At 40.4% G+C, this 20,846-nt stretch overlaps 1 protein-coding gene and 1 long non-coding RNA gene across 22 annotated transcripts in view; one reads left to right on the top strand and one right to left on the bottom strand.

The window, feature by feature from the left end:
• Positions 1 to 20,280, top strand: part of pdlim7 (PDZ and LIM domain 7) — a 39,313-nt gene extending 19,033 nt beyond the window's left edge. For 9 of the 21 annotated variants that reach the window (XM_078954321.1, XM_020706679.3, XM_078954319.1 and 6 more), the window contains exons 4-11: positions 1,181 to 1,208; positions 2,032 to 2,228; positions 15,825 to 15,877; positions 15,973 to 16,225; positions 16,468 to 16,648; positions 16,754 to 16,874; positions 19,128 to 19,243; positions 19,524 to 20,280. In XM_078954321.1, the coding sequence (XP_078810447.1) occupies positions 1,181 to 1,208; positions 2,032 to 2,228; positions 15,825 to 15,877; positions 15,973 to 16,225; positions 16,468 to 16,648; positions 16,754 to 16,874; positions 19,128 to 19,243; positions 19,524 to 19,610 (1,036 nt within the window). In that variant the 3' untranslated portion in view covers positions 19,611 to 20,280. Of the gene's footprint in view, positions 1 to 1,180; positions 1,209 to 2,031; positions 2,229 to 6,765; positions 6,783 to 7,877; positions 7,917 to 8,394; positions 8,550 to 8,861; positions 8,899 to 10,126; positions 10,741 to 15,824; positions 15,878 to 15,972; positions 16,226 to 16,467; positions 16,649 to 16,753; positions 16,875 to 19,127; positions 19,244 to 19,523 lie in introns of those variants that run through there. The other 12 variants (XM_078954327.1, XM_078954329.1, XM_078954326.1 and 9 more) reach the window with 3 other exon arrangements.
• LOC144994909 (uncharacterized) lies at positions 10,561 to 14,857 on the bottom strand. Its single transcript, XR_013658603.1, has 2 exons — positions 11,224 to 14,857; positions 10,561 to 11,003 (listed from the first exon to the last, which is right to left on the bottom strand). It is a non-coding gene; the product is annotated as an uncharacterized LOC144994909 (long non-coding RNA).
• Positions 20,281 to 20,846: the final 566 nt, after the last annotated feature.

Raw genomic sequence — 20,846 nt, 5'->3', positions numbered from 1 at the left:
AGAATCCATTTTTAGTTATTGAAATTATGTTTAGTGAACCATGTTACTGATGCACAATTTAACTCTGTTATTCTTCCATTAATCTGTCTTATTTTTCATAGCATCCTTCATTCTCTTTTTTTCTGTCTTTCCATCTAATTTTTTTGCTCACATTGTTTTCACATCTTTTTTATTTTAAAGTTTTTCTGTTTTTCCAGTTGCAACTGTATCTTGTTGTTTGGGGTTATTGGTTCTTAGCTGTCATTTTGTGGTCATGTTAATCCAAAGTAGTTTGCACCCTCATTCTTAAAATGAAGTCCTAGTTTCTACCAAAATGGTCATATTAAATATAACACACACTAAACCGGATGTGAACTTAAAATGTAAGAACAAAGAATTTATTATATCTTTTCTTTAACTTTCTTCTGAGCAAAAACAGAAATATGAAGACCATACCGGTACATATTTTCTAAATATAAAATTGTGTTTTTTGTTTTGACAAAGGGTCACATTAGTTCCTTTTAAAACGAAACACCCTGATCAACATGGGATCATCCTGCAGCCATTTATTACTCTGCAAGTCCTACATAAATGGCATTTTCTCTATATAAGTTAAGTCTACTTGAATGTGCCATCATCATTTTTCCAACTTACCACTGCTTTTAACCTGAATATAAACAGGACAAGTGCTTTAATAAAAAAAAAAATCTAAACAAAATTTGGAAGATCAAATTGTCTTGATTTATTGTCTGCAGTATATAAAAACTTAACACAGTTTAATTTGCTGTTATAGAAACACCTCAGCCAAAAATTCATAAATCGGACTAAATGAAATTAATAATAAAATAACTTTTTAAAATGACTATCATTTGATTTTTCTTCAGCCAGAGAGCCACAATAGAGGGGTAAAAAAAAACACACATGGCTCTGGAGCCTCAGGTTACTGACCTCTAATTGAGAGATCTTGTTTATAAATTAAAAAATCCCCAAAAAAATGGTTTAATTTAAAACCTTTCCTAAAAAAAGGTTAGCAGTGCTTTTTTTATTTTTAATAAAAAAGTATTTCGTTCAAGAATTCTATTTTCACGTTTCCGAAGTCTAGTTCATCTTATGGTTGTTTTCTTACCATTATGTATTAAAAACTTCAATCTTGAAGACTTGTTGATTTGATATCTCCTTTGTTTTCCTGTTTTCCCCCCAGAGGTTCTAAATTGGTGGAAGAGCGAAAGGTAAGTCTGTTTTTCCCTGTAGATGGTGAGCTCCTCTATCAGTCAACAACACTTGGCTGTGAGATTCTGCTTCATCTGGAGATTTGAAGTGTCCTTTAACCCCCACTTGCTGTTGGATTATACAGTGTGTCATGTTAGTTTGTGTTGAAATGAATTGGAATCACCTATGAGCACTGCATCAGCCGAGCACCAGTGAGCTGCTAAACGAGTCGTGCGCTTGGCGTAGTTTTGTTTTGAGAAATTCTCGTCTTCTTTTGTTCTGCCTTGTGCAATCCCCCATTACCAGCGAGCGATGTCGCCTTCGGTTTCTCTTTTTTTTCCACACTTTCACAGCTACTTGCCTGATGAACTGCACTTTCATAAGTACAATAGTGTCATGAACTCCTTGAACTGATGCAAACTGCTATTAGTCAAAGCAGCTGGCACGAGCCTGCATAAAACCAGTGTTCCATTTTAATAGAAGTTGTTCTGCAGTGTGTGCATAATGCTCAGTGAGGAATCTCATTAGTGGGACATGCCAGTTCTAGACGAATATTTTATCTGCTGCAGCAGGTTACTTTGGCCCGTCGTTGGCTGACAGCCAGCACAAATAAACAGCAGCGTTCACTACTGAAGCTCTTCGTCTGTGCAGAGGAAAAGATGGCCGGTTTGCACAGTGTTGTAATCTTTTGCTACGAGAGGAGACTGGAAAGGTTGGGGATTGTGCAACAGCAGAACTTTTTTTTGTGTGTGCCATGAGTTTTAACTGCATGTTGTGCTCTGTGCTGCTTTGTGTACTTTTTTCTTTTTTTTTTCTTTCCTCCCTTCCCCGACACTCCCACAGGATTCACACACGGCAGGTTCTGCTCAGCCAAAGTACTCCTTTGCCCCGAGCACAACCATTAACAAGATGGCAAGGCCATTTTCAGCAGGTGGTGGCAGTGCCAGCTCAGGACCCGTTATTAAACCTGTGGCCTATTCGCCTAAACTTAACACCCCGCACTCACAGGGCAATGCCAGCACACAGCAGCCACAGAATGGGTAGGTGGAAAAAAGAAAATCAGAGCTGCAATTTGACTAATGTGGTTTTAATGATGTTTTGAAGTCTCGTTATTCTGGCTTCTCGTTAAGAAGAGAAAATGACTCCTTTAGGGTTTAAAGGCTGGGGTTCACTGTTGCCAAAATAATGTCATATGATGAGAATATACAGAAAAAATCTCTAAATGTAAATATATGCTGAGATCAGCGTATTTTGGCACAACAGGATGAAAAAAAAGATGAATGAAACCAACCTTTGTCCATCTATAAACAAAAAAGTAAAACTTTGTGACAAGAATATTAGAACTTTGCTCTTAAACCCATAAATGTGTTTATGGTAGGTCTTTAGAATTCAGCAAAAAGCCTATTATGTCCTAAAATAATGCACACATTACTCTGTGAGGGGGAGAATGAAAAATGGAGAAATGTAATATTGATTTTGAACTGCAGAACAATGCATCACACAAGACGCTACTTTGAGAAATGCTCTTGCTTAACACACCCTCCTCTTTGTGAACAATTTATTTTAACAGATGGGGTTATTGATTATTACTTTCATCTGTAATCACCTGTAATGACAGAGAAAAATATGAAAATTGAGTTTCAAGTTCTTTGAAGAAACCTTCTGAACTTTTTTATTGAATTGTTTTTGGCTTTTAGAAATGTTTACTTCAAAAAAACCAAAGTAATATTAAAGCTAAAGGTTATATCTCTATTATACCATGGTCCGGTTGAATACTCGATTCTGATTGGCTGCTGGGTATGCGTAAAAACCTGATAACCGCACGGTGAAAAAAGAAGTCCCGGTCGGCTAGCTTAAATGATTTGTATCACTGCGCCGGCTTCTGTAAAACAACCTTTTGCTTCATCATCTGGGCAAAAACAAGCGGTAAGCGATTAACTTTCCCTCTGAATTGATGCTTTATTCAACCCATCGGGACGATGAGCCTATATATATCGCCGAATCTTGACTGCAGCGGTGGTGCTGCGCGACGCGGACTATATGTTACGCCGCATCACGTAACATATAGTACGCTGTTTATGAGAAAAGTGATCCAAATCGGAAAAAAAACAAGAATTAAGGACTAAAACCTGGTTAATATGTATTGCTTTTGTGAGTGACCATGGTATAAGCGGGTTAATGGCCTTCGAAGTGTGCGGTTACTACTTTTTAACGCACTTCGCGGAAGCAACCGTCCGACGCGAAGGTTCAGGCTTCCACGGCGTGCGTTAAAAAGTAGTAACCGCACACTTCGTCGGCCATTAACCCTTACATAATTCATCTTATCGCTTCTGTTAAAAAAACATTTTTTCTGTTTTATAGTGTTTATTTATTTGTAAATAGGAGCTGGAGAACCTATTTGAAATAAATCAGAGTTTTGAAAGCAGTACACAGAAAAGCTAAAAGCAGCAGCTCTTTTCTGAAAAGTGCCCTCTTAAAAATAATCAACTGCTTTCCTCAAACTGGAGAACTTGATTCAATGAATTTCACACAATGATGTGCAGTCTTACACAGCTGCTCTGCATAAAACAGTGAGGAAATTAGAGATGCATGTGTGAATGCAGCTGGATTGAACTGCAGAAGTTGTAGCAACATTAGTTGATTGGAAAATTATTCCATTAGTTAATGGAAAATTGGCTCTTTTTAAAATGTATTTGTTGTAAAATTTAAAAACAAACCTTTCTAAGACTTTGTGAGGAGTGTCTCTAAACCCATCCTGAGATAAAAAGTCTTCCATAGTCCAGGCAGCATCCTATAATTTGGGTAATGGCGGTGCTCCGACTGCAGCTGCAGTTCCATGTGGTCCGTCACCGTATTTAGTCTTGCTCATAAATTCTGCCAAGTTCTCTCCATTTGTACTTGTTCGGTCCAGAGACACTTCACTTCTGTGTGTAGATGGATGAGCACGTCATTAGAGATGAGTAGAGCCTCCTCAGAACCTTGTGCCCATTTTGCTCTATTATTAGATTTTCTATAGAAAGAAGGAAAGCAGCAACTGTCTAAAGTGCCCAAGCCAAAAGTCACAAGATACATAAACATTTATTTATACATTTTTTGTTACCTTTGGACATTAGCATAAAGCATTCCAGCTGTAGAATTTGTATAAAGCTCATTTACATGCACACCAAATATTTGATTACTGTGAAGAAACTGGATTTTCTAGAAAGGACTGTATTAATAAAAATATTAGGTTGGTTCGTTCCCTTTTCAGTTTCTTACACACAGAAATAATGAATAATGACTCAGAGACAAAACTTAGCTTTTGTGGAGGTTTTACTTCGCACAAACACGAAGGGGACAGACATGAACATGGTACATTCAAAGTCCGAACCAAAGAGTTCAGGGATGGGCTTTGGTATAAAAACCCTGCATTTGCATATTCAGAAGATCGTCCAATGGACCTCGTGTGAAAAACACGCCCACAGGTTACTGCTGGAGAGAAGCTCCAAGGCTAAAGTGAAGATAAGTCTGAGGCCTGCTCAGCAGAAAACATGCACAGAAAAGAGGGAGTATGGGAAGAAACTGTTAGAACAATAGTTTGGCTGTGCTTTCTTCAAATGTAATATAATTTTGAGATGACAATACATGCTCAGTGAATTAAGTTTAAACCATTAGTGTAATAAAGGTTAAAGGCAGTTTTTAAATATTCTTCACAATTACTATCCAATTTTTTGATAATGTTGACTTTTCTAGAACCATGTAAACAAGATAAAGTGATGTCTAATATTCAGGGTCAACACGCGTAGATTTCTGCCCAAATAGTAAATGCTTCCTGGCATCAAACCATCTTTATCTCAAAAATGTAGCTGTAGTTTTACAACTGCGTGTGTGTATGGGAAAAAAAAAGAAAAAAAAACATACAAAGTGGAAGTTAATTGACAGCCCCCGAGTTGGCGTAACCATAGCAACCGTTGTTTTTTCTTTGTGAGAACGGCAGCAAAAGTGTTTTTATTTTTTTATTTTTTGACAGACATTTAGTCTTAATGAAGAACTGCGGGTAGAGTGGTGGGTTATTTTGTTGTGAAAGGAACAGGAAGTGTCAAAGTTACATTGTTAAGAACGTACGCAGTTCTCCAAAATAAGTCAAGATAGTGGACTTCCATGTTGACCAGGATTTTCTAAGAGTCGCATGTCAATTTAATTACCTGCTATCCAATTATTTTGGGCATGTTAATGGTCTCATTGGGTTAAGCCAGTGCTTCTCAATTATTTTTTGCCAGCCCCCCCCCCCCCCCCACACACACACACTCAAGCGGTGACAATATATATTAGGTTAGTATCTATAAAATTTGTGTAAATACACATGAAATTGTATCTTTTAACATTAACAAAAGAAAAAAAGCAATATAAATCCACTTTCAACAAATATTACCTTTATTTAGCCACACAGAAACCCTGTTATAGTCTAAAACAGAAAAGAAGCTTAAAGTGCCTAAAATAAAAAAATCTGTCAGTCCTTATTTAAACTAGAAACATTTTGACCAACTGAACCATTTGATGCTGAGAAAAATAATTCAATCAATAAATAATATTAAATGTAAATGGATCTGAAACATTAACACAGCAGCACCAATATATTTAACGTTTTTAGTCTGAAGAAATGGATAAAAACATTGTGCTTCTTTTTTTTATGGATTGTTTATTTATGATCTCATAAAGTGCAGCTGTTTCACTGCATTACCTGCTGTCTTTCTATCAAATACTGACACCAACTAAACGACAGGCAGACAAAGAATACAGTTATGGAAAATAAAGACGTCATAAAGATGTCTACAATAGTTCATAAAGAATGACATTATTAGCATGAGCTAAGTAATCTAAGGCAATCCAGGCTGTGCTTGCAGCTCTCTGCGTGCCCAGTTTACAGCCTGAGCCCACTAGCCCTCCCCTTTCCTTCTCGTGTGTGACAGGAGCAGCTGCAGGGACGGCAGTCCACAGGTTTCAGGCTGTTACAAACTCTGTCATAAAACAGATACTAGGAAACCAGCAGTGGCGCAGATTTTTTTCCAAGCACTGAGCTGCTGTCACCACCGCCCCCCGATAAATTTGCGCCCCGGGCAATTGCCCGTATTACATTTGCCTAGGACCGCCACTACTGCACGCCCCCCCCCCCCCTGGCATCGCATCACTATTTGAGAAGCACTGGTTTAAGGGGATCAAAGGGAGCACAGATCTAAGAGCACCACAAAAATTCAGCAGCAAGTTTTATTGGCTGGAAAAAAAGATTTTTCATTCTCTGTAGAGCATTTGTTCAGAAGGCGTGAGCGAAGAAGAACAGAGAAGGTTCTGTGCTGGTCAGCTGAGTCATTTTGGGTCGGGGTGACAGGATTTGACAAACAATCGCATCTCTCTCACACAGCTTGTTGCCAATAACAGCACGTAGTGTCCACTCATGTCTGTTGTCTGCATTTTGGTATTTCTCCTCCAATCAATCGCTGTGTTTAACCTTTGTCACATATCGACATGTTCTAGTTCTTTTTTCCCAAAGCTGAGCTCTGACCTTTTTCTCTGTTTTCCTCCTTTCCTGGAACTCTGCAGATGGAAACACTTGACAAGTTAGTATGTTTCTTTGTGATTTTACCGCCCAAAGGAAAGTGTTTATTTTTCGATTCAAAGTTGTATTTTTTCTTTTTAAAATTGATTTTCTATTAAACCGACCAGGTCAGTTCCAAAAAAAAAGGTTTTTGTCCGCCATCACCAGCTGATTTTGTATTTATAACCAGTTCCCTTTTTTCTTGTTTAATCAAAAATATAACTTTTTATGTTGGTCCTCAAATGAAACCATTTACCATCTTTGAACCGTTTGTCACATTTATTACAAATGTTCAACTGTTATTTTCAAAATTTTAAAGACCCACTCTGATAAAAACTACGTTTTTAATATTTATTGTGCCTTTTTCACTTGACTGAGGAAAATTAAGCTCAAAATTGCATTTCTGAGTATTTCTTTATTCAAATCACTGTGAACAAAACGATGCAGTTAAAAAAAAAGCATCTTTGTTGCATAGAAAATGGGACCACAAGCTCCGCTTCATCCTGATGCATCCACTTACAGACAAATAGATCCATGTATGTATTTGTTTTCCTTGTCTGTTTCAAAACTGTACGGCTGGATACCTCCAACATTGCTCGCCATTTTTGTTGCACTGGTAATGTTAGGTTGGCGTGTGACGGGCTGTAAGCGTGCGGGACAGCATGTAAACAGATGGGTTATGGGAAGTAGGTAAGGACTTTCTTTATGCCAATGGTCCCGCCCACAACTTAAACACAAGGGTTTATTTATCTTGGCTTCAGACATTATTGGGTTTAAATTTATTTCCAAAGATGGGTGTTATGGAAAACACAGGTGTTTAGATTTTGGCTAAAAATCTACTTTAAATGTAATTTAATCTACATTAAATTAAATCATACTTAAAATACCACTGGGAACACTTTAAAAATAGACCAAAAGAGGATCAGAGTGGGTCTTGGAAGCCAAATCATTAAAGTTTTTATTTTGGCTTCAGCTGTTAAGCACTTTAAAGTACATAATAAATACCAGTCTGCTGTCAGACAGATGTTAATATTCATACAAAGATCCTTGATTCAGTACAACTTTTCTTCATTTTTCTGTACAGTGGTTTTTATTTGGTCTTTGGTCTGTTTCACAGGGGTGAACTGACCTATTTTGATGAAATCTACCAGCCCAAGTAAGGGCAGCTGCATGCTGACTGCCTTTTCGCCTTTAGCTGCTTTTATGACAAGGCTGTTTATGAAAGTACAATGAGCAGATGCTGTTGAGAAGTTTCTGCGATTGGGTTTACACAGGTCACTCAGGGAAATGCTTGAAAAGAGTGTGGTTGTGCTGCTTCTTGAGCATGTTTTCCATTTTATAATCCTAAGTGCTTTTGTGATAAATCTTGCTGAAGTTTTTTCCTCTGTCTCCACAGTCATTGATGAATTTGTAGTCTGATTTAGTCATATCCGTTCATTAGACAGCGAGTGCCTGTGAAAACCGTGTCAGTGCTTCTGCCGTGTGAAGCTGTTGAAGCTGAGATTCGAGTGGAGCATGATCTGTGCAGACAGTCTTCTGCCTGTGAAGTCGCCAGATTAGCGAGTGGGTAGCGACTTTGTTAGATTAGATCCTGTTAACCACGCCTGCCGCGGTGCTGCTGCGTGTGTGTGCAGGCACGGCCTCAGGATGGAGAACATGCCATGTTTTATCCCCAACGACCGCAGCAAGAAGAGGCTGATCGAAGACACGGAGGACTGGCAGCCCCGGACCGGCACCACTCAGTCCCGGTCTTTCCGAATTCTGGCCCAGGTCACAGGCACCGACTTCAGTAAGTCAGGGCCTGAGACAGGAGTGGCTAGGAGAGGCATGAAGTCTATCAGATAATCAGAATCACATGTAGAAAGGGCGTTGTCACTCATCTGGTCTGATCGCTTTACAAAGGATCCTGCAGAGACGGAGAACTTTGATACTTTTAGACAACTGCTGTCATTAATAACATTTCAGCAGTAAACTGATAGAAAAGCTTGAAAATGTACACAATTTACTATGGAAGGTTATATAAAAGCTGTTTTTGTAGTAGTCAAGTGTCCCTCTATTGATCAGCGAAGCTCTGATATCTTGTTTCTTCTGGATTTCTCAGTGCAGGACCCAAACGATGAAATTTCAAAGAGGTCAAGGTAAAAGTTTGAGTGAGCTTGGTAACTCTGTGTGTGCGTGCTTCTACAGTGACTTTGTTTAGCAGTTTATTGTTCGATTCCTGTTTTTTTTTAGATTTTGTAACAGTTTGTGAGATTTGCTTCCTCAAACGCTGACATTGCTGGTGTGTTTGCACAGTTTATAAATCATTTGTAAATATGTTGGTTTATTGGCTTTGCTGCAGAAATATAAATGAAACTATTAACACTTGACTGTTCATAAAGTAAAGTCAGTCAGATGTGAGTAACATAGAAAAGTGTTTTCGCATTTCAGTATTTTGTTAGATGGTCAAAGTAAAAGTCCACTAAAAGTTGTGAAATGTGCATAATTGACATTTATCTTTAAAAATAAAGAGAACTTTTTTTTAATACAAAAACCTTGAAGTTAGATGATGATAAAATAACAAATACTCAGTTTTTAGTGTTAGAATATTTTTATAACAAAGATAAGCAACAAAATAGTAAATGGTCAGTAGAAGAATGTAGGTCCCAGTTCATCTTTGTTGGCAGAACATCAGTTTTAGGTTTCAGGAAGCAGAATTAGACCTAAAGAGCATCCTACAAAAGCATTTCAAACACATTTTGTGATAAGTTTTGGAACAAAGCGGAATAGAAAGATTTAGATAAAATGTATCATTGTGGTGCAAAAAAATAGACTTTTTTTTCCTTCGAAAAAACTACATTCCATTTTTTCTTTTAGTATCTAAAGGAAAAATCACAACTAAACTTGTATTTAAACAGAAACTCAAGAATTTTAGCTTTTCAGCACTTTCAGCACAAACTAATCCATTTTCTTACTTGGAGGGTATTGACTTTTTTGATAGAAACTCCAAAATTATTTATTACAGCTCAGTGTTTAGTGACACTGATTTACATCAAGACTTTTAAATTACATTTTAAATATCCACCACTTCTTTCTCAAACTTAGCGGAAAATGATATTAATCCGTGTTTTGTTGTTTTTCAACATGCTAAATAGATTTGAGGCAAACATCAAATCTACAGACTTTTTTTGGTAGAATCAATGTTTTATATACATGGTGACACATTACACTGGCTTAGAAATCTTTTGACACAACTTTTTCCTTTTTCTGTCATGCACTTTGAGCACTTCACTTGTTTCCTCTGCTGCTCGTGTCATTCATTCTCTGCCCTCTCATCTCCTTCCTGCTTGTCTCCTCTTGTTTCATTTCTGTGTTGCCTCCGGTCAGGGAAAAGTTCCTGACTGAGATTCAGAGTCCTCGCTACGCCCGTCTGAGGGATTGGCACCATGAAAGGTCCGCTCGCGCCCTCAATATCAAATCCTGAGCGACGCGCTTGAAGCCCCGGAACGCAGAGCCCGCTAGGGAAAGTCGCACCTCTACAGCTGACGATGTCCACATGCAAAGCCCGCTCTCATGGCAGTTCACCTTTCACTAACCGTTGGGGTGAAAAAGAAGAAGTTTGGGGAAGTAATGAAAAATAAACCAAAAAAGAAGCATAGCTTAGATGACGAAGCCTAAAGTGGAACCCTGTGTACTGAGCCGAAATGTAAAATCTCCCTCTGAATGTCTCACTTTCTCACAAGTTTTCCATTTCAAACTGAATTAGTGGGAGTAAACTGGTTGGAAGGTGGAGCTATTTCTTAAGGGTGAAGGTCAGAAGCTCCTTTGATCTGTTTTTCCTCTCTGTCTGTGTTTCTCTTCCTGCCTGTTTACATCTATTAAACTCTTCATCCTTAAGTTTTCATTTCTGCTCTCATCTAACAGACAACCACAGAAAACGTTTTTTTTTCTTTCCTGCTGTCATCACCAATCTCTAAAAATACAAAAAATCTGAAAAACCATCTCTTGTCTGTCTGTTCTTTTGAGATTGAGATTGACATATTCCTTCTTTGTTTCCTTTTTTTTTTTTTAGTTTTAGTGAAGATGCTGAACACTCAAAATAAGAGTTTTTCTTTTTTGGGCTTGTCTAGGCGATGTAATCTCCAGCCAAATTCAAAGGACTTCTGGGAAGCGACATCATAAGGTCATGAGCTCGTCAAAATTCATTTATCACCAGATAACTCATCAGTGGATGTAATCAAGTGTAGGGAAATGGGGAAAATACCTAGTGGTTAGCTCGTGCTGGTTTGCGGCGCCTTCCGTTCGTGAAACCAGGGTTCGACTCCGGGCTGCTCCCTGTTCCCTTTTCTACCTCTGCCGGTTCCAAGCCCGGTTTGAGAAGGTTGCGTCAGGAAGGGCATCCGGCGTAAAACATTGCCAAATTTACCATGCGACTTGTTCGCTGTGGCGACCCCTGATGGGAGAAGCCGAAAGTGGAAGAAGACAAACAGAACAAGAAATAACTGAAAAAAAATCCATATGATGTAAATTTGCTCTTTTTTTCTTTAACCAACAATGCTTTAAAACTTGTAGAAAATGCTACAGAGTAGTAAATTTTTCTCCATTTTATTCTGAAAAGTGAATGCATATTAGTATGTTTGCTTTAAACTTGAGATCTTTAGATTTACTGTTGTATTAAGAAAGTCTTTAAGCCTTGAAATCTATAGATGCTCTTATCAGGAAGTGAAGCTTATTTAGTTTTTAAAGCAGCTCCAAAATAGTAGTAAATGTTTTTTTCCAAATTAAAGTTTTGTACGTCCCGTCCGTGAAACCAGGGTTCGAATCCGGGCTGCTCCCTCTTCCCTTCTCTGCTGCTGTGCCGGTCCCAAGCCCGGATAAATTGACAGAGTTGTGTCAGGAAGGGCATCCGGCGTAAAACATTGCCAAGTTAACCATGCGACTCATCCTCGAAAGAGAGGTTGTTTCGCTGTGGCAACCCCTGATGGGAAAAAGCCGAAAGAGAAAGAAGATTTAAAACTGTATTTATAATTGAAAGTGTACATCTTCTATTTTTTTATTTTTTATTTTTATTTTTCATTTTAGAAAGAAGTGATAAAGGATATTCAACAATACAAGTATTGAAACAGAAATAAGTCATTCATATTTTCTGCGAATGAAAAGTATGTGTGGAAAAAGAACTAAAGAAAGAAGAAAACATGTATTTGTCCCTAAGACCTAAATCCAGTTGGTTTGCACATCTTAGAGGACAGGAAGCCAGGAAGCCAAATCAAACTCATGAGCCACAGGAGGAGGAAGCCTCTGATGGACTTTCCTCCAGCTCAGCATCCACATAAAGGACCTGGAGAAAGTGGGAGGGCAGATGGAGGGATGCAACATTTTCAGGATAAGGGAGGGAGACAGATATTATAACTCTATCGTTTATAAACAAAATAAATTAGCTGTGCTTTAATTCTCGCAGCGATGGTTGGACGGGACATTGCATTGTTTGAAATGGTTTTTATGAGGCAGTTTAACTTTCACACTGCACTGTTTGGTCCACACCAGAAGTCGTATTCTTAGATAAGCCCCCTTTGGTTTAGATCAGGGGTCGGGAACCTATGGCTCGCGAGCCATTTATGGCTCTTTTGATGGTTGCATGTGGCTCGCAGACAAATCTTTAATTATACTTTTTTTTTCATTAGACCAGTCCTTCTCGGGCGCGATGCGATGCCAGAGGCGCGCAGTAGTAGCGGTGCTTGGAGAGAAAAATCTGCGCCAGCATTATCAATTTACAATTGTCTATTATTTCACAGAGTTTGTACCACCCGGAAACCTGTGAATTGCCGTGCCTAAAACTGCGCGCTCCCGTCTCTGAGAAAGAGCGCCCAGTTGCGGAGACGGGATGTGTGAGGAAGAAAGCAGAGGGTGGGGGGACAGGCAGCAGGTGAATCGCGCAGGGATTATAAAAACGTAAAACCCGCTGCCCGTCACTCACTGCAGTGTGAGTGTGTGTTTGGCTCCAGGTCTGCATGTGAGCAGTCTGTCTCACATCTACAGAACATTCAGACCTATGATCACGTTTAAATTCTCAACGCCTGCATGAAGCTGAAACTCACCACGGATCAACCAGACTAGACCATCAGCAAAACTACCACGAGAAATACTCATCATTTATTAACAACAGCATAATGATGTTATTAAAAAGAATCCCCAGACTTATTGTACTTTAAAAATGTTGAAATTACATCAAATGCACACATTCACTTGTATAGTTAGTTTTAAACATATTGTCGCGGACAGAGTTTAACTTGGCTGTTGGGCCGCCTTATACATTCTGGAGTTCATTGAACACATTGATCAAGCAGAGATCTGATTGGCCCTCAGTTCTGTCTCTCAGCTTGTCGTTGGGGAGTTTGGACCAATGGGGTTCAGCTATGGGCCGAATAAGGGAAATGGGAGGGCTGGAGCGGGAGGGGGGAATATAAAGTTGGGAGAAGTGCTCTCGTCTCGGTGGGAGAGATTCAGGAGTTGGTGAATTAATTGTTCGGCGTTTGTTGCGGTCTACAGTAACCAGAATAAAGAACCTTAAGAGAGGTGAAGTCGCCGTGCCTCAGTGTGGGAAAGGGACACTTCTATATTGAATGGCTCTTTCGAAATTATATTTAAAAATATGTGGCGTTTATGGCTCTCTCGGCCAAAAAGGTTCCCGACCCCTGGTTTAGATTAAAGTTGACCTGAAAATCCACCACGTGGCACAGTTTAGCAGCGGGTAGAAACAGATCATCCGGTTGACCAAAGTGGAATCAATTCAGAGATGTTGGATCTGACCATTTGAACCACAACAGTCCACAAAGTGAATCCAAAAAAATACTAATTATCCCCCCCCCCCCCCCCCCCTTCTTTTCGGTTCTCTTTTTGAGCAATGCTGCCCCCAAACGGTCAGCTGATGTAACTGCATGACGTTTTAGAGTGACGTGTGAAAGCTTAGTATTTACTTACTTTTTTAGGGATCAAAAGCGGTTTTCTCTTCACACTGGAGATCGGAAACATAAATATACATTTTATGGAGATTTTGCCAAACATATAATAGCTAAAAGTTATTTAGAGCACCTTAAGTGGTCAAAACTAAATGTGAAAGTTTTTATTACTCCTGACTTAATGTATGTTTTGTGAAGATATTTTGAACATTAATGCTATCCTGGGAGCAAGGGAGCTATCCTGAAACAAGAAAACCATATAAATATTAAACGAAAAAGTCAAAAAGATAAATACTTAAAGAGAAGTATCTCTTCACAGGCTTTAGGAGGCTGCTTCAACTCCACTTCCACACTGGGTGAAGAGTGACACTTGTCACATTTTTTCTTTTTAAAATAAAGAAAAGTGCTTTTCCTCTGCCGGATGCAGAACTGTCAACACACTCCTCTGCTCCCCTCATGGCTCGGGTCGATGCATCCCTCCGGAGTGCAAGCTAGACAGATGTGAATCTGAAATCACAAGTTCAAGAATAGAAGGGAACCTTAAAAGGAAACATTTCACATTAAAGGAAAAGAGAGCTCCTTTCCTGTGAGTCTTTAACGCGAGCGCCGTGCACCTGCATCACCTCACGCCTCTGGCTGATCAGAGGGATGTTGAAAGCCGGGAAAATGTCAGGAAAACACCGTGCAGGTCGATCCAGGAGGGAAGAAGCTGCCATAGAGGATGTTCTCCAATTTGCCTCCTCAACCCTTCTCCACTGAGAGGTGCGGCTGCCATAACCTCCTAATGTGGGATTAGAACCCTGCACTGGCCTGATGCCATGTGGGGCAGCTCAGCAGGGGAAGTGAAGCCATGGCAGCACATTTGACCAGGATGCTGCTTTATTTGTGTGGGGGTGTGGGGGGGCAAGTCCCAGCAGGCGGGCTTAAATGGGTCTGGAGCAGAAGGCGGCTGACCCCGGGTCTGTGTGTCAAACTGAGAGAAACCGGCTGTGTCCCTTGCTTAACCTGGCTGTTCACTTCCTTTCTTTTTTTTTGAAGCTTCATTTCCCTTTTAGGAATCTTTTCATTTAGTTTTTCCTTCCAGAATTGCAGCAGCAGTCATTTCAGCTCCTTTCCTGCAGGCTATCGCTGTACGACTGCGCAAAAAAAAAAGAAAAAAAAAGAATTGATGTCCTCTTTATTATTCAGAGGGAGCCATTGAAGGAAAAAGAGTCCGACTTTTCCTCCTGTTATAATTCCTCCTCACTCATGTTTGTTAGAAACGGTAAACGGAGGCCTGACCTGCTTCACAGTGGGGTCTGTAATTCATTTCCCATTTTCGCTCTTTATTTTAGCAAATGAGCCCTGATTTCATCATCATTCATTAGTGTGTTATTGGAGGCACAGCTGATGATGTAAACTTGAGTGACGCCTAAAGGGGTGCCTGTTTTTTTTATTTTACTTCTCAGGATAAAACGTCTCCAGAGCTCTCGGTGTTGGCTCAGATGTTGTTTTCCTCTCAGAGAAGGAGGGTTTGAAGATTTTTCTGAATATAGCCCGGCTTGCTGCGGGTAACAGAACTTTGAAATGAAGAAAACTCTCTCTTTTTTTTTTTTTTATCGCTTCTCCTCACGCAGGTTTGAAGTAAACTCCTGCATCTAAATCTGACGGCTCAACATGCAGGATGACTTTTTGTCTGACTGCTTCTTTTTTTTGCCTGCCAGCGATGTCAGTCACACGTTTTTCTTGGCTCATTAGGGCAAAAGCTCCTGAACGATTTTCAAGTGGAGCTGATATGTTTATTGGATGCATATCTGTTTTTCAGCTTTGGTTATTGAATGGAAATGCATTACATGATTGATTTTTTTTTTCTTCCCCTTCTTCCCTCCACAAAAGCTGCTATAATCATGTAAATGGTCTGCAGGCACCATGAGCTGATGGAAACGGCTTGTTAAATTTCATCAGCACAGCCAGCGACATCCACTTAAGGAAATCGACTTGTTTTGCCACAACACTCGAACGCTTTGCTCTCCTGTATAATAAAAACAACCACGAATGTTGACATCGAAAAATTCAATAAGCTGTAACCATGGTTACCAAGGTGTTTATTTTTTGCATCTTCTCAAAGTAGTTATTTTCCCTTTCCACAGCCTTGAGCCAACTACCTCTTCTGCAAAGACCCAGGCTGCAGAGAAACCAGATGGTGGGTTTCTGATGTGGTCAAAGCAGAGAAAACATCAGCAGCAACACAAAACACGCCTTTGTTAAATCCACATCCATCTGTTCCCCGCCGCGCAGGATCCAAGACCGGAGCTGCTGCTGCAGCAGCAGCACGGGGCTCTGGCCCCACCTCCCGCCCACCCTGGGTCACAGACCCGGGCTTCGCCGATCGCTTTCACCCGGACAAGACCAGCACCGTGGTGACCCAACACCAGCAGCCCGCCCAACTGACACCCAAGCAGAACCGCAGCTCCATCATGCAGGCAGCGCAGCAGGCACCCGAGGACAGCAACAGGACCCCGGTGTGTGGTGCCTGCAATAAAATCATCAGGTGGGACGGCGCTGAACAACAACGTCCATCTTCAGAACCCGCTGAATCCCTTTACTGGGTCACGGGGTTGCAGGGTTACACCCTGAACGGGTCACCAGTCTATTGCAGGGCTATTTTATTAAAATGATGCAATGCAAAAAAAAAATCCAAGTTTTCAAGGAACAGGTTTTTATTTCAGTTACACGCCTTTGTGTTTTTGGTTATTTTTGTTGTGGATTAATCAAAGTTTGATGTGCTCTAAGGGGGCGGTACCTGGTGGCGCTGGGTCGCTCTTGGCACCCAGAAGAGTTCACCTGCTCACAGTGTAAGGCGGTCCTGGAGGAGGGCGGCTTCTTTGAAGAGAGAGGCGCCGTCTACTGTACCAAGTGCCACGACAACCGATACGCGCCAAACTGTGCCAAGTGCAAGAAGAAAATCACAGGGGTGAGCGGGCCAAACCTTACCGGAAATCCAGAAATGTCAGCTAAAAACAGAAGAAAACGATCAAATCAAAGGAGCTGGTTTTTAGATCGGATTTTCTTTTGTCAGGAAATCATGCACGCCCTGAAAATGACCTACCACGTGGAGTGCTTCAAATGTGCCGCCTGCAAGGCTCCCATCAGGAACCAGGCCTTCTATATGGAGGAGGGGGAACCCTACTGTGAGAAAGGTGAGGAAGCCTCAGCGCCAAACACAAAAACCTGAAAGTATTGCTCCAGTTCACTTCTGATGTGCTCATTTTGAGTTTGTGTGGTGAATCATTTCGTTGGAATATCTAAAAAAAACAAAACGAAAGAAAATAAATTAATTTCTGTGTTTATTTCAATGATGTATTCCGCCAACGACAATGGTGTTTTGATGTTTTTAACTTGTTCTTGTGGTATTTTTCTAATGATGGACATATATCAAGAATATTAAGCTCAAAATTGCATTTCTGAGTATTTCTCTATTGAAATTGTTGTGAAACAGGAGCAGACCAAAAAATTCAATTTGAAAAAAGAACTTATTTGTGTGACTGATGGATGGATGGATGGATGGATGAACAACTATTAATCCACTAAGGGCAATTCAGTAAAAACAGCTATCCAGCGAGAACAGATCAAAGACATGACAGTAAAACCAGCGTGCGAAACAAAAAATGAATCAAATAAATAAATTTAAAAATACTCTGGGTGGGCCACAAGCACCCTGCTCTGAGCTCTCAGCAAAGAGAAGGGGTAGGGGGGCGGAGTTGCACCGTGTCCCACCTACAACTCAGAGGTGAATCTCTAATGAACTCCTGCCGCTCTGCAGAAACTATGTCCTAGAAAACAACCCTGGTTTCTTGATTTTGGCTAAAAACGGCACCATCGTAATGAAAAGACCACTGGGAACGATTTCACAACAGATCAAAAGATGATTGGCGTGTTTATAACCTTTACTAGAGTGTAACTCTGCAACTTCTTCAGTTTGTGAGTGCTGCTGCTGCTGCTCAGCGTCACTCCTGGATGTCTCCGTTACTTTCTTTTTTTTTAGCTCCAGTTTAGCTCCACACTTCAACTTGTGATTTCTGGCCCCTTATGCTGCATTTTACTCCTAAACTTGACTCCCTATAGCCAGTTTGGACACCCCGGGGGGCTCCTGCTGGGGGCTTTTTCTACTTTACTGCTGATCAGGGAGTTCTTGTCTCACTGTTATTTTTATTTATTTATTTAATTTCCCTGACAGACTTATTCCTGTCGGTGGGGGGTGGGGGGATCACGTGCAGACGAGTCAGAATAATGTGGTTTGTGGAAGCGCAGTTAGAAATGAGTGGAGTAATCACTTTCCTCCCCAGAAACCCGAGTTTGAATGGACAGTTCCATTCCGTCTGTGGCAGGGATACTTGAGCAGTAGAAAAGGAAACTGGCAGAAATTAAAGTGGCTCCAAATCCCAGCGTGCACATTGATTAGTTCCAGCGCACAATGGGAGACCTCTCAGGCCGTGTGAGAGCCCCCCCCCCCCATGATTTCTGCATGTTTCTTGTAAATCTAAGTACAAAGCATCACAGGCCGTCTGTCTTAAATGTTTGATGCAACAGCACTCTGCAGCTGAGAGGATGGGAAGTTTTCCAAACCAAAATAAAGACTTTTATCAGGCTCTTTGTGACAGCTGTGTGAAGCCCGGCTGCAGCGCTGCCGAGGCTTTCTGTCTGGTGAATCGGAGCGCTGCACAGCACAGTCAATCACCGAGTGTGATGTTTTCATCTGCTGTAATGTATTTAGCTGCAGTTTACTCCATGCATCCCTCTGTAGGCAGTTATGAAAGGTGCACGCTCCTCTATTATGCTCTAAATGATTTAGCGGGGCAATGTGTTTCTTACTCAACGCTCAGCCCCTGACGGGTTTTGCTGCTTTATCAGAGGCAGAGGCAGAAACCCCAATCCTCATTTTCTGAATAATGCCTTCAGCTCTGATAAACATTCTGCTGCCTCAGCATCTTGCAGGAATTGTGCCGCTCTCGCTGCCTCTTGAGAAGCTGCGTTATAACCTGACACTTTCCCCAGAGTCCTCGTGATGAAAGAGACTGGCAAATCCAGTCAAGTATTGGGAGCAATTTCCCCCTCCCCTCCTCCTAATCCCCGCATGCTGTGAAGGCACCACTGTTGCTCCAAATATCACACTATCAAATGGCCAATGAGGAGCGGAGCCAGCATTTGGCATCCGCAGCATCTCATCCGCCGTTATTGCTTCCCTTCAATCCCTTAAGTGCTTGTGTGTAGCGTCTTCTCATCTTTAAGGGCGCTAACCTCCAGCTTTTTAAAAAAACATGAAAGGCGAGAGCTCTTGGAGATCCTTTGCGCCGTAACCTCGGCGAGAAGTAAAGTTCTGTTGACATAATTTGGCCTGGTTCTACAGACGTCAAGTCTCCCTGGAATCTGAGTTTCCTCTGTTTCCTCTCCAGACTACGAGAAGATGTTTGGCACCAAATGCCACGGCTGCGACTTCAAGATTGATGCCGGCGATCGTTTCCTGGAGGCCTTAGGCTTCAGCTGGCACGACACGTGCTTCGTCTGTGCTGTAAGTCTGATTGGACCCCTTTTTTTTTTTTGTTTTTAGCCCCAATTTTTCTCCAATCTCAGCAGAACCTGACCCATCTGAGCTCATCTTAGAACCTGGAGCTCTTTCTTCAGTTTGGTTTTTCCTATCTGAGCGTGAAAACAGTCAAAGGAGACGCATGGGTCCGCTCTGGCCCGCACCAAACTGTGCAAATTCCCATTGGCACTGGTGCAGTTTGATATCTCCTCCACCTCGGTTGCTCCATCTGACTCCGTCTGTCTGTCTTCTTTCATCTTTAAAGCTCTGCCAAATCAACCTTGAGGGTAAGACGTTCTACTCGAAGAAGGATAAGCCGCTGTGCAAAAGCCACGCTTTTGCTCCGGTGTGAGAGGAGCCAGCTGCATCTGCAGAAAGAACAACTTCTGCCTCCACCTCCTCTTTACCCCGTTTTGCCCTCTGACACGATCAGCATTGCCAACCACACAGCCACTTCAGCTCAGTCTGTTTTTTTTTTTATATCCTGCAGACTTTATTTTCAGAGGCTTCATTCTGACTTCACATGCTGTCACCTTCTAGGGCTGCTAAAACTCTCCAGATGTCACTTTGTAATTAACATTTTGCTGCTTTACTGGAACTAATCGAGAAATTATTTCAGATCGTCAGCTCTTGATATATATATATATATATATATATATATATATATATATATATATATATATATATATATATATATATATATATATATATATATATAATGCTCAGATTTCATCAATACACTTCTGTACTGAGAGCAGAAAAGCTCCTCCCACAGCGCCTGTAATGCTACTGAACCCGGTTTAGCAGAATATTATCATTGGAATGTTAAACAAAGACTCACATTTTCTCTTTTTTTTCCTCTTTGCTCCTCCCCCTCATGCTCTTGTTCTGATAATAAAGGTCAAAGATCACATGAAACACTAGTTTCATGATGGAATTTATTTCTATGCTTTAATTTTCTGTAGCTTTTATGTTGAAAGTTTCAAATAAAACCCTTTTAGATGCCACACAAACTGAAGAAACTCAATTATTTAAAAACAAAAACATGTTATTTGTGTTTTGACTTGTATACAAATAATTCCCTGTTTTTTTTAATATGTAATTCAAAATGTAATAATGTTCCACATTTGAATCTATCTAATCTAACTGCATGTCATTAATGTTCAGTTATTTCCTAAAAGAAGATTTTAGACTCTTCACTGTTTGGCAGAGATCATGAACTTCACAATTTTCATTTAGTTTTGTTTCCTTCTCTTCACTTTGCACGACTCCTTTAACCTTTCACACGGTTTAATAAACTGGGTTTGTTCGATAAAATACTTCTCGTGTAGGAAAATATTTTTGCAGTTTTTCCACCACATTTAAACATTTTTTTGTTAGTCATTTTTTAAGTTTTTATGGACATTTAAATGAATCATGAGTCCAACGTACACATTGTCCTTTTTTTTTTTACGACTACCCACTAATTATTCATTAAGACTTTAAATCTTCCATTCCAGTTAAAAAAAAATAAAAGAAACAGCTTAGGGGGGAAAAAAAAAAAAAAATAGATGTTTAGCTAAAAAAAAACAAGTAAATTACAAAACGT

Source organism: Oryzias latipes, chromosome 10, assembly GCF_053564925.1.
Source record: "Oryzias latipes strain Hd-rR chromosome 10, Olatipes_Hd-rR_3.1".
NCBI lineage: Eukaryota > Metazoa > Chordata > Actinopteri > Beloniformes > Adrianichthyidae > Oryzias > Oryzias latipes.
This window is presented reverse-complemented; position numbering and strand designations above follow the sequence as displayed.